This window comes from Raphanus sativus, chromosome 8 (assembly GCF_000801105.2).
Source record: "Raphanus sativus cultivar WK10039 chromosome 8, ASM80110v3, whole genome shotgun sequence".
NCBI lineage: Eukaryota > Viridiplantae > Streptophyta > Magnoliopsida > Brassicales > Brassicaceae > Raphanus > Raphanus sativus.
In genome coordinates, this window is record NC_079518.1 from 4,948,801 (window position 1) to 4,962,492 (window position 13,692).

General features: G+C 37.0%; 3 protein-coding genes across 3 annotated transcripts; 1 reads left to right on the plus strand and 2 right to left on the minus strand.

Annotated features, from left to right (window-relative positions):
- Nucleotides 1–1,486: 1,486 nt before the first annotated feature.
- On the plus strand, nt 1,487–3,766 carry LOC108822353 (uncharacterized protein At1g26090, chloroplastic). The gene is made up of 7 exons (XM_018595405.2): nt 1,487–1,891; nt 2,063–2,206; nt 2,301–2,375; nt 2,465–2,658; nt 2,741–2,912; nt 2,984–3,409; nt 3,491–3,766. Exons 1-7 carry the CDS (start codon nt 1,664–1,666, stop codon nt 3,620–3,622), a joined length of 1,371 nt encoding a protein of 456 aa, XP_018450907.1. The 5' UTR covers nt 1,487–1,663; the 3' UTR covers nt 3,623–3,766.
- On the minus strand, nt 3,527–5,315 carry LOC108822354 (probable transmembrane ascorbate ferrireductase 4). The gene is made up of 4 exons (XM_018595406.2): nt 5,126–5,315; nt 4,992–5,043; nt 4,697–4,893; nt 3,527–4,050 (listed from the first exon to the last, which is right to left on the minus strand). Exons 1-4 carry the CDS (start codon nt 5,234–5,236, stop codon nt 3,712–3,714), a joined length of 699 nt encoding a protein of 232 aa, XP_018450908.1. The 5' UTR covers nt 5,237–5,315; the 3' UTR covers nt 3,527–3,711.
- A 165-nt stretch (nt 5,316–5,480) lies between these two features.
- On the minus strand, nt 5,481–8,699 carry LOC108822352 (protein decapping 5). The gene is made up of 8 exons (XM_018595404.2): nt 8,397–8,699; nt 8,082–8,182; nt 7,932–8,009; nt 6,892–7,854; nt 6,529–6,600; nt 6,251–6,418; nt 6,049–6,159; nt 5,481–5,936 (listed from the first exon to the last, which is right to left on the minus strand). The coding sequence occupies exons 1-8, from the start codon at nt 8,548–8,550 to the stop codon at nt 5,742–5,744; spliced, it is 1,842 nt and encodes a 613-aa protein (XP_018450906.1). The 5' UTR covers nt 8,551–8,699; the 3' UTR covers nt 5,481–5,741.
- Between the last annotated feature and the right edge of the window lie 4,993 nt (nt 8,700–13,692).

The window sequence follows — 13,692 nt, forward strand, 5'->3', positions numbered from 1 at the left end:
TACTTGCTTGATGATGGGGTTTTAGACAATGATGAAGGTTTGAATCCTCCACTCGATAAGTTTGACGCTGACCCTGCGCATATCCCCAAACCTAGCTTTCTTGAAGCAGTCTTTTCTTCAGCTACACGTTTCCGTTTTAGTACATACTAGTATTAAGCCCATGCTTTGCATGGGAATATTCTTTCTTACAAATAAAATCTAACTTCTATTATATAACTAAAAATGATATTGAGCATAATCAGTCTTGTCTCTGATTTGATTCAGAGTTATATAACATTTTCCTAAATTTAAACTTTGACCACTACGAATTAAATCAAACAAAATCGATAGAAGAGAACACAATAGGAAAACATTGTCCCTTATGAACCCATCATGAAAACTTTTAAGATATTTAACTACCTTGAGGAGCAGCATAGATATGTAGCCATATCCAAAAGATACATGGCTAAACGCTTCAAACAGTTGTCCGCCGATGTAAAGACATGTCATCATCTCCTGTGATATTCTGGCCGCCTCCCCCGCTCCAATACTACTGCGGCATCACCAGAAACTGCTACTCGGTTGACATTTTGACAGTTATGCTAAATCTGAATAATATTTAAGAAATTGACTCAATCAATAAAATTATATATTGTATTAAAAATGGCAACTGTGAAAGGATTAAAAGTTTAAAACACATGGGAGATAACAAAACTTTACTATGAAAAACCATCTTCGATTGCTACAAAGATTATGGAACAATTATATATATATATATCAGATATTGATTGCGAGAGAAACCAGTGATGGAGTTTGTACGTTGTATATAAGAAATGGATTCAAAGAAAAAAAACAGCCGAAGAACGTATTTATAGCATTTTAGCAATAAATACACTTTACGAGAGAGAACCTATTGATTTCTGATTTTGACATCGACAAATTTTCTTTTCGCCGTTGGAGTGCTATTGCTTATAGAACACCTGATTGAGAAAGAAAAATAACTGATTGAGAACCCTAAAGAATATAGAGTTTATGAAAGCACACAGAAATTGTGTGGAAGATTGAGTTAAACTGGAAAGAGATAGTGCTTTTAAATAAGAGAAATCTGAATCGAACGGTTGTGGTTTGGGAAGTTAATGCAGTCATTCGATTAACTAAACAGTTTGAAATCGTGACAACTGACTTTGAACAAGGGATGATAATCTGAAAAATTTTAGAAGCTTGACAAAAGGTTTTTTATTTATACATTTTTTTATAAAATAGATGCTAACGCCACGTGTCAGAATTTTATTGGCAAGACGATTTGCGCTTTAGTATATAGGAATTTGCTTACACAAAGCGGCTAAGATTCTTTTTTTCTCCGTGTCGGTTCAGGATGTGGTTTAATTTTGTTGAACCCGGTTCAATCCAACTCAAACCAAATTTTATTACGCTAGAAGCATTATAAAAAGGATTATGAGAATAGGTTTAATTAAATAATTAGTTGCAACTAAATGACCAAATAGAAAAACAAACATTCACGAGTGGATAAAAGTAGTTCGAACATGTGAAGAGTTCGGTCGGTACGGGTCGAATTCAAAGCGTCAATTGTGCGTCGCTGTGTCAGATCCGTTACTCCTTTATTACAAAGCCGCTCAAAGCCTCCAGATTACTCATTATCTTGAATTCATACCAAAAAAAAAAAATGGTGACTTTGCTAGCTTCTTCTTATTCTCTTACATCATGCTCAAGCCCTGGTCTGGATATCCTCTCATCCCTTGTGGTGACGTCAGTCTCCTGGAAACACCACCGACCAGCTTCTGTGGTGGTGGCAGTGGCAACATCTGAATCTTCTCAGAAACCCACCAAATTCGTCACCTTTCTCGGCAAAGGCGGCTCCGGCAAGACCACCGCCTCTGTTTTCGCCGCTCAGGTAAAAAACAAGACCATGATGAATCTATAATGTTAGACTTCGGTGTCGCATTGACTGTTCAGTACCTGAAAGATCAAAGCTTTAACATGTTTTGTTGCATCTGGTATTTGTCATCTGTATAAAGTTGAATACTTGATGTTTGTTACTAACTAATAACTATGATGCTCATAGCACTACGCATTGGCTGGGCTCAGTACATGCCTTGTGGTACAGAGTCAAGACCCTTCTCCTGATTTCCTCCTTGGAACCAAGATTGGCACTTCTCCTACCTTACTCAACGACAACCTATCCGTTATCAGGCTGGAAACAACAAAAGTAAGTGTGTGTGTGTGTCCCTCTTTTAGTTCTGGTAATAAAAGTTTGAACATTATTACTTAACAAACCTTTCTATGGAAAATAAACAATGCAGATGCTACTAGAACCTCTGAAACAGCTGAAGCAAGCAGATGCTCGACTTAATATGACCCAAGGTGTTCTTGAAGGGGTAGGTATGTCAACAACACATCTTCTATTATCTGCTTTAGTCTCAGAAAGAATTGTTGGGATTTTATTTAAGTCCTTTTGTGAAGTTAGGTTGTTGGAGAAGAGCTAGGAGTGCTTCCAGGGATGGACTCCATCTTCTCAATGCTTGAACTCGAGAGGCTTGTTGGTTTCTTCAGGCAAGCAACCCGAAAGAACCACCAGGGAAAGGCTTTCGACGTTATAGTTTACGATGGTATCAGCACTGAAGAGACTCTTCGGATGATAGGTTTAAGCAGTAAAACAAGGTCTCTCGTTTGAAATGTTCTGTGTTTCTTTTCTTTTCTTGCAACCCTTATTTAAGTATTATTATATGGTTTTGTGCGGCAGATTGTATGTGAAATATCTGAGGAGTCTGGCCGAGAAGACAGATCTTGGGAGGCTAACAAGTCCTTCCATTATGAGATTTGTTGATGAGTCAATGAACATAAGCGGCAATAAGTCTCCTTTTGATGGCCAGACAAGTCCTGCCATGTGGGATACTTTGGAACGTTTCTTGGAGGTATCTCTCTATCTCTTCCATACCTCAGTTACTAATGTAGCCCTGATTGTGAATTTTATGCAAACTTACAGACTGGTGCTTCTACGCTGAGAGATCCAGAGAGATTCAGGAGCTTTCTTGTAATGGATCCAAACAATCCCATGTCTGTTAAATCCGCATTACGTTATTGGGGTTGTACAATACAAGCAGGATCTCATGCTTCTGCTGCTTTTGCTATATCTTCTTCTTCGAACCTGACAACTCATGAGTCTTACAAAGCCTCAAAAGAGGAGTTTGTGCCGCTGCCTTTTGCTTCTGCATCAGTTCCATTTACTAGTAATGGTCTGGACTGGGACAAGATTCTACTGGACCAAGCGAACTTGAGTGTAAGGGAGATTCTTTCTGGTACAGTAAGCCAAGGAAGTAGCTTGACACCACCAGTGACGTTTGATACAGTTAACAAATCAGTGACTCTGTTCATGCCAGGGTTTGAAAAATCAGAAATCAAGCTGTACCAGGTAACAAAAGAACATCTCATCTCCATTTGAACTCCTCTTTGGTTACTGAAAAAACGATCTTTGCTTTTGATGAAACTGCAGTACAGAGGAGGCTCTGAGCTATTGATAGAAGCTGGAGACCAAAGAAGAGTGATTCCTTTACCGTCTCAGATTCAAGGAAAAGTTGGAGGAGCCAAGTTTGTTGACACAAGTCTCATCATCACAATGCGGTAATAATACATTCATTTGTACAACCAGAGAGACGTGTGTAGTTGTCTCCAAAAATCAATACAAAACTAAAATTTGAAAAGAAAAAAATAACTCTAAGAAGTCAAACATTTGGGACGATCTTGAGATGAATAAACGAGTTTCTCATTACCAGAATGGCTCTGATACTTTGGCAAAACAGCGGCTGTTATAACAACACCACTGAGCAGAACCAAGCCTAGCCCGAGACCGTTGACGATCGTTGACTCATGACAGCGTCTTGGGACGATTCGCTTTGTCTGAAGGAAAGTGAGCTTCTCAAGTAGTCCGGTCTCGGCGGTGGCAATGGCTAGACCGTAGGTGTAAAGTCCGAGGAAGACATGCCATGGAAGAAACGTGGTTCTTGTTGTCCGGACTTCTCCTCTATGCCAGAAGCTCAAGAATCCAGTCACCCACTGCAACACAACGTTAATAAATATTCTATCAGTAAAAAAAGGAAGTAATTACAATCAAACCCCGCATCTATTAAAACGAACTTATTGACCCTATTAAAGAGCCTCGTGTCGTGGGATACTTACTGCACTGAAATAAATAGGACATAGCGTATAGACTGAACTGAAGTGACAATAATGAATGGTTCTAACTTCTAATCTATCGTGTTTTAATAATTAGTAATTAAATATTTTTGGCGGGGAATCTTGTCAGTTTCCGTAACAATTAGAAACTAATCCCAAGTGGGTCACTCAGTTTCTTCCTTGGTCATTCTTTACATTATTGATTGAAAAATATTTTTAAAAAAAAAACTCAAATAAGTGGGATACCATAGAATAGAGGGAAAATGATAAAGATGGGGAAAAAAAATTGGGGGGAAATAGAGTATGGAGTGCAAATAAGGTAGATTTTGTGTGCATGGGGTGCAAATACTCAGATAATAATGACAACAACGGGTAATCCAACTTTTGAATTATATTTTCATTAAGAAAGTATCTAGTCTTTCGCACTTTTGGATGATGAATTTGATAATGCATTAAAAATGTCAGATGATTATTACAATTGAATTAAAATTTAATAATGTTGGTGAGAAGAAAAAAAGGGACGGACCTGAGCAGAGAAGAGAGAAAGAGAGAGTAGACCCATCCAAGAATGGAGACTGTAGAAGTTTGAGAAAACTCCAGATTGGTAATGGAACTTTGTCCATATCCCAAACATACCAGAGACCAATGCCACTCCTTGTAGCCATAAATGAACTGCTTTCTTCGTTTTTCTTGAACCAGGCAACCATCTGTGTATCAGAATCGCTGCATTATCCAATTAATCAAATGTATTATTCAAGAAAGGAGATGAAATCTTCAAAAGGGTATGAAGAGAGAGAGAGAGAGGGATGGATCACTAGTACCTTCTCCACTTACGATAATGAAGCCAATCACCATCAGCAGAGGATGCAGAGTCTACAAAAGGACCAAACTTGATTACAGACCACAATATAAGAGAGAGGTCCAGTTGAAATCAACAAGGAGCGTGAGAAATTACAGAGTATGTAAGGCCTTGATGAGGGACGAGCAAGAGAGCCCAGTACACAACCAAAACCGCTATTACTAAACCCGAGAGCCGCGCAAACAAGACAAGTGAAGCACTTCCCATTCTATTCTCTCTCTCTCTTCAAAGTTGTCTACAGTGTGACTGTACACTCACTCTTTAAAGAAATGCCGACAAAGTGATTCTTCAAATACAAGAAGACATTATGGATCTATGTATATGGACCTCTGTCTATTTATCTCCTTGTATGGCCCATTTTTATCTAAGGCTGCTACTACTCTAAAACTTCAGTTGTTAAGTCAATGGTCACCATAATAAACTCCACACAAGGCGAAGAGGCTAATACGAATTATAAAGAAACAAAAGGAAATGTCATTGAATACTGAAAGACGGTCGTACCAAGTCTTTATAACAAAAGATCGCAAATCAAATTGATACACTCGAAAACCACACAGGTGGGGTTTCTCTAACAACAAAATGCATTACATAAGACTCTTCAAGTGTTTTGTTTTATTGCAACATACCAAAAGCACTCAAAGTATGATGAGCTCCATCGGATTCCCGAGTCTTTTAGAAATCCTTTTAGCACAACTTTTAGGGTAGTACTATTTCACACGCCTCTCCCTTGGCCACGACCACCATACCCGTAGCCTCCACCACCGCCACGCCCACTATAGCCGCCATAGCCACGCCCACTATAGCCGCCATAGCCACGACCACCATAACCACCACGGGAATGACCGTTTCGACCATAACCACCACGCCCTCCTCGGCCTCCTCTGAATCTTGAGAACTCACCAAATGTCTGGAATCATATACCAATACCGTTTGTCAAAAGTGTCAATGAGTTTCTCTTCAGATTTTGGAAATTATGTCCAGCCTGCTTTTTGAATGTGGAAATATATAAAAGGGTGTACCTCAGTATCTAGTTTACGTAGCTCTGAGAACCTAGGCCTTGGATTTTGGGAATCTCTGTCACCGGAATTTGACGAGAGGCTATCGAAAAAGTCGTCTTTGTTGTAAACAGGCTACATCAATTAAACAATAAAAGGTGAATGAGACAAGAGAGGGTGAGGGAATATGGGGGTTTTACTTGATTATGAGTTTACTTGCACTTACTTTGACCTCGATTTTAGGCAGCTCTGGTTCATCTACGACTGGATAATCATCGTCACCATCACCATTGGTGCTCTTCCCAAGATGACCCCATACTTCATCCTTATTGAACTTTTCATTCATTGCTGTGAAATCAAAATCTTCAGTGAACTTCATTACCTGGTGTGATCGCTGCCAACAAGGAGGATTACTACTTTATTAGAATGCATGGTTACGATTGATGAGCTATAACTTAAGTGGTAGATCTTGGCGCATTCTAAATACGAGAGAAGAATATTTACCCCTGCTCCTCTTCCTCTTCCTCTCCCACGTCCCCTGTAACCATTATGGGTTGGGTAGGAGTGTCCGTTTGGCTGAGGAAAAAAAATCAGTATATGAGTTCAACTAATCATCAAACAACAAAGATCAGCTACAAAATCTAATATAGACGACAAGAGCTTTTCATGCCTCTTTGACAAAGAAAAAAAGGTATAGGATTAGCATTACCACAAGTTCAAATATAACAGCTACAGGTTTATTACTCCTCAATTTCTTTAATCTAGAATTCAAGGCTCGTTCTCATATCAACAAGTGAAGTAGAATTATCGTTTAAAGGGATGGAAGAGCAAATAAAAAGATTTGGAAATTTAAGTAAGTTACAAAACCTTCTGAGTTGGCCTTGCAGAGGAAGGCAATGGCAGTATTGGAGGTTGAGCTTCTGATGTGACTGGAACAGATTGTTCCAACGCAGCTGACGATGATACTTGAACCACCTCAGCATCTTTATCAGCGTTGTTAGAGGGTGGGGACAAAGAGACAGAAGCAGATCCAGACTGCAGTAGTTGGCCAGGAGTAACCAGCAAAGGTTTTGGCTTATCTTGGCTAATCGAACTAGAAACTCCAGAATCAGGAGCAGGTGCTAATGGTGTTGTCTGTGGCACAGAAATAGGATCAGTAACTACACCAGACTTGTTAGACAGTGGAAAGCCAGCAGCACTTGAATCAGTGGCTCTAGTAGTTGGTAGAGAAAAGGGAAGCAAGTTAGTATCCTGAGGTAGGGTAGGAGGTACAGCAATAGGAGCTTTGTTCGAAAACAAAGGAGGTGCCATCTCTGAAGCTAGGGAAGGAGATGGTGCTGACTGCAGTGTTGATTGCAGGCCTGAAGACAGTGTCATAGGTAGACCAGCATAAGGCAAGGAACTGGGTGCTAGAGTTTGGGAACTGCTACTATATGGAAACAGTGAGGAAGGTGGTTCCGGCAAGCTTGAACCCTGCAAATTTGATGATCCAGCAGTAGGTGGAGGGGTATTAAAGTTAGGATATGGAATAGGTTGCGGCAGGGAACCGGGCATAGGGAGCCCATGAGGAGGTCGAATCAAAGACTGTTGATGCAATTGGGGAAGGCCATTGGGAGGTGGGTTGTAGTATCCTGGCCAATACATAGGTGGTTGTTGAGGTGAGGCTCCCCAAGGAGCAAGATTTCCACCAGGCTGATACAAAGGCATGGAGTTTTGGAATCCCATCCCAGGCTGCCCAGGTTGGCCGATATGAGAACTAGTGTCAGACAGTGAATTGCTCACAGTAGGAGGCAGGCTACTCGATGTTGGGATGGGGCTAGGGTAGTGAGACTGCAAAAACAAAGACAACCGGAGAATGAAGACACATCTGTGCAAGATTATTCTATAAACAGTAGCACGATAATCACCTGAATGATAGCAGGGTCATTGTTAAGAGTAGGTGGAGCTGGAGGCTGAGCTGGAGGAGAAGCTTTGACTTGCAAATCCTGCCAACAACAAGAAGAGTTAGTGTCTACAAAGGTGATGATACAAGGAGAAGCATAAGCACAATTGGATACCTTGATATCAGTACCACGGAACAATATGTACTCATAAACTTTGTCACTGGGAGGAACTTGAGGACCATCTTTTTTCCTTCCTTCAGTTCCAAATGATCGGACTACAATACATACATACCATTCAAATTACACGGCATCAGCAGGATATACTACTAAGCTTATTCACCAACAGTTTCAAAGACTTTGATTACAATCTGATAAGCTTAGACATGAGTACTACTTCTTCATGAATATCCAAGCTCAAGTACCCAAGCTCAAGAACACACAATCAGAATCATACGCTACGCATCTAACAATCCTGAAACGGAGTCTTACCGTTTTGAAGACCGATGCTGGATTCATCGGTATTGATGTTGTAAAGGATGCCTTCGTATCTGATCTCGCTCTTCGAAGTCAAACTAATCAAGCTCCCCACGTATGAATCCGCAGAGGATGAGCTCGATTTCGCGCCCGTGTTATCACTCGCCATACCGGATCTATTGTCGTCTCTCTTTGACGAATCCACAGAGATACAGAGAGAGAGAGATTCACGAGAAAGTAAGTAAAGCAAAGATCCCCTTCGAGAGAGATAAAGGTACAGACAATTAGGGTTTACTTTGATTTGGGGGAGATGAGATGAGATCGAGCCTCTTCTTCTGATTATCCGTTTCGATAAAAAGGCCCCTCAGAAGTCTATTACTATAATACCCTCCTGTAGTTCGACTGATTTTCATATAAGGACTAACTGGAGAAAGCCACGTGTGTTTTAAGTGCAGGGGCCTCTCCGTCATTCATCAGTGATGTGCTTACGTTTTAGCGCGTATTTACAGATTTAACCCCGTTCCTGTGAATCTATTCTATTAATTCTTCAACATATCCTATTAATATTTAGTTGTGTCCAACTATTATTTTCAACCCAATATTCATTTATAAGAAAATTATATTAACCATAACTGCTTTTGTACTAATAAAATAACGTTGTAACTTCCACTTCCATATGATTCAGAACCCATATGTCGTTCAAGTTGATAGTTACAAAAAATCAATATTATTGTTTTCTTTTGGTGTATATACCAAATCGGCAAATCCTTTTGTTGTAACACAGATCAACATCTAATGTAAATTAAAATATTTGCCTATAGTACGGGTTAGAACTTTTTTTATAAAACTAAAAAATTTTATCTTACGTAAATCATGTACACAAGTTCGATTGTAAAATTTGTAATAAATAAAAAAATAAAACATAAACTATATAAATGTTTATATTTATAATGTTTATTAAATAAAATTATCAAAAATAATCATGCGTTTTCAAAGCATATAATAAAATTGTTTAAAGTTAACAAATTAGGTTGAAATAGAGTTTAACAGGATTAAAGATAACTTTTAATAGAAATAAATATTTACATGAACTCATTTAGTTTAACGGGTTCTAATAGGTTATTCAATTAAAAATATTTATTAATTTGATTTTACTTAAAGTTAGTGACCATATTAACCCATTTACATATATAAATACTTAACAAAATATATTAAATTTTATTTTTTTTCAAACACTTTTCAAAAAAAAATTTCGGTTTTCGGGTTGGGTTTGATTTTAGTTTTCGAATATAATACATTAATAACATGGTTCGAGTATATAGGTCATGTATAATAGTGTACGAGACTTTGATTTTCGTTGGTTCCGAGTCAGATGTTTTGGGTTTGATTATTCTTAACTAATTATATTATATAACTACTAAGAAAATATAATATATTGCAAATTTAATGAATAAACTTTAAAAATAATTTACAAAATGCATATGGCACGAAGTATAGTTATGCAACTTGATACATTTAATATAGTTACCAAAATTAAATTAATATTAAAGAAAAATATGATTATAGAAAACATAAATATAAAAATTAAAATTTTCAAAAAAAATTAAAGTAAAAAATATACCCGCCCTTTTGAAAGGGCGGGTCAAAATCTAGATAACTGCATCTATAACTATATCAAAACACTGACCACATTATAATTTTCTCTACCAAAATCAGTTATCACGTTTTTTTTTTAAAGCGGGTTTTATGATATCAATACTATTAATTCTTCAACATGTCCAATTGATATGGGTTAGGTCCAATTTAAAAAAGTGGCATCCAAATATAACTAACTAAAATAACCGTATAATAATAATAAGAAAACTGCATAACTTAATATATAGTCAACCTCCATAACCACTAAGTCCTATTTTTAAGGGCTACAAATATTGCAACATAAATGTACGAATATATATATTTTTGTTTCATTTTCCTTACTCTTTTGCTTCACCTATTAATTATCCTATATCTAATTCCAAAATCATAGTATTTATTTAACAACCAAAAATATTCAGGAATCAAAATATAACCGCCTTCTACATATACGATATGGACTAATATACTGTATTTATGTATTTTTTCCTTACTCCTATTTTATAAAATATAGAAAGTGGATATGTATGTATACGGGTAGGTTTTCTATGAAAGGATCATGTGCTTGAACTAAATTTTACAAAATATTAATAACTTTTTAAGTATTTAAATGTCTATTGTAAATAATAAAATTAAATTTAAAATCTAAAATAATCTAAAAGTAAAACATAAAATTATAATTGATAATTGATAACAAAAATAAACTAATACCAAATCACAACAATTAGATTTGTTAATAGATTCATAATCCACAAGATCATATATATATATATATATATTTTATATAAAAACCAAAAATCTAATTTCCTAATTAGAATACAAACATATTCTAATAATATAATTAAAAATCTAAAAAGTTAATAATTAAAAATTACGTATTGGTTTAACCAGTGGTTCAATTGGTAACCGAGTTTTGAGTTTTAGCGGATTTCCATTGGTTTTACCAGGTTTCCGTGGGTTTTACCAAGTTTCGTGGGTTTTACCAGATTATTAAACAATGATGTTTTTCCTAAAACTCAAACTGAATTACATACCAGATCCACGGGTTTGTCGGTTTAATCGCGAATCCGGATCGGTTTCAAAATATTGTGTACAAGTGTATAGTTATATAACATCACAAATTCAATATAATTATCAAAACATTTAACTAATAATTTTTAAATATAGTAAATATGATTATAAATAAAACACAAATAAAAAATTAAAAACAAAAAATATACCCGCCCTCTCAGAATCTAGTAACTTTTAAATTGTGACCTGTGATTAGTTCCGTAGTTAAACGACTGCGTTTCTGCTTAGCTACACTTTCACATATCCACTGTTTAGTCTTTGACTTTATGAAGCATAATGCTTAGACATTTTTTTTAATTTTCTGTTGCTTTCTTGGTTTTGGCTTTTCTTGGAAAGGACTTATCTTCCCGTATCAAATATAATACAGACAACTTTCTTTGTCCTGTTGGTGTTTAAAAAAAAAGATATGGGTCCTGTTATGTTTCTTCTATTGCTTGATTTAAGGCATTGTTTACATCTCCTTTGATGTTAATAATAATCTTATTTGTATATTGAAATGGCTTTGGAGTATTTAAGTGATAAATGGTTTGGCACTTTGTAACTTGCAACCAATGATATGGGCAGAGAAGAAAGAAGAAGATCAAGACAGTGTAACGAGACTAGTAATTCTTCACTGATCTTTGTTGCTCTACAAATAACACAAACCGAGAATGACAAAAAGAATTAACGTGTATTGCACACAGGAATACAATTCCATCATCATGATCACTGATCCGTGTGTGTTTAACCATACCTTGCATCTAAAGGGATGGAGTAGTCAGCAGTACCATGGAATAGAATAATAGGTGGGAGACGAGCAACGATGTGTTTGAGATTTAAGGTTTTGCACTACTAGTTCAGGAGAAAACTGACTTAATGATTCCTCTCCTTCCATGATGCGGTGGACAACAAAAGTCACACGTCAACCCTTAAGATTTCAGGCTGCTCTACGGCTCATCTTAAGCTATACCAAGAATTGATACTGTACCTCAGAAAAAGTGGATCCATATAGTCACCTGCTGTGGAAGTGATCCACAAGGCTCAGAAGGTTATACCTGTAGATTAGGATCACAGTTATTTTCAAACCTTTTAAAAACTAAAAAAAAAAAAAAAAAAAAAAAAAAAAAAAAAAACCTTTTAAAAACTTTTTAGTCTTTAGTTGGATAGAAGACATGATTCTACTTGCTCATTAATCTACTATTTTACCTACCAGCATTTTACAAAAAAAACATTTGAACAGAAACTTGTTTTTAACAGCTTCTTGACGCGTCTTGATTCCAATGTATTGCTGTTCTGGGATCAGAAGAAAGGCTTAACCCTCCGTAAATACCAAAATAAGCATTTATCTGCGAAACCCAAAATAAGCATTCCAATGCGTGCACCAGCAGACTGACCCATCAAATAAATTCTACATGACAAAAAGATAAGAAATCTAAAACTTGAGAGCGTCCATGTTCAAGAGTTAGCCACAGGATTAATACCGGTTTGGTTCACCACCATACTCAGCAATATGATTACAAATATATGAGATGCCACAAGAAGAATCTTTGACCATCTCACTAATTGATCCCTGAGGGAAATTCCTGTGTAAGAGAAGTTACTTCCAATGAGATGGGGAAACTGTGAATCAAAACTTAGAGGTTTTATAATTATCGTATGTTGTTCATTCATGACCTCAAGGTCTTTTTATATACAATCTATAAGATCATAAGTCTATCAACACCAGGAAAGCTAGTAACCGTAATAAGGAAACATTATATCGTAATTTTGGTTTAGGATATGTTAATATCCCAGTAAAAACATTAACCAAAAAAAAAACTATATAATATGATGGAAAGTGATGGAAATATGGAAACTGTATAATTGTCGTAAGTCGTAAAGCATATCAATTTAGCCAAAAAAAACTATAGGCATACTAATTTACAATTGATTAGTAGATGGGCCAAGACAATGTTATTTACAGCCCAAGTGGCCCAGTTGACAGGTCATCAACCCGCACAACAACTCAGTGTTATTGTAAGAGCAGAGCAAAAGAGAAGACAAAGGTGGTGACGACAACGCCCCTGCTAAACAGATTTGATACCCTCTCTCATCCTACAGATGAATACTAACCTTTCCAGCTGTAAAGTTCTTGATCGTTCTTTCAGTGTGTATAACATTATTAATCCTCTGTAAATGTTAAAGTTGATAAAGTATTTTGAGTAAAAGTCCTTGTGTTCTTAAGCCACCGTCGGTACTGTTTGGGTTTGATTTTTCTTTCTTTTTTTTTGTTCAGTATCGGTGTGGGTGGTCTTTGTTTTGACTCCGGCGGTGTGCTTGTCCTTCGGTGGCCGTCCGGCTTTGTTTCCGGCGTCGTCACCTTCTTCTCCGGTGAAGGCGGCCGGCTTTAGGTGTGTTTATGGAGGTGGGAAGGTTCGTGTCCAGGATGAGATCTCGATCTATCAAGATCGATTGATGCTCTCCGTTGGAAGATGTGTGGTGGTGAAGCGTCGTGCTATTCCGGCGTTGTCTCCGGTGAGATGCAACCGATGAATTCCCTATACCTTCGATACAGTCGTCGGAGGTGGGTTTTCATTGGTCAAAGATGGTGGAGATGCGAGTTCTCCTTTTATGGACTAGGGTGATTCGG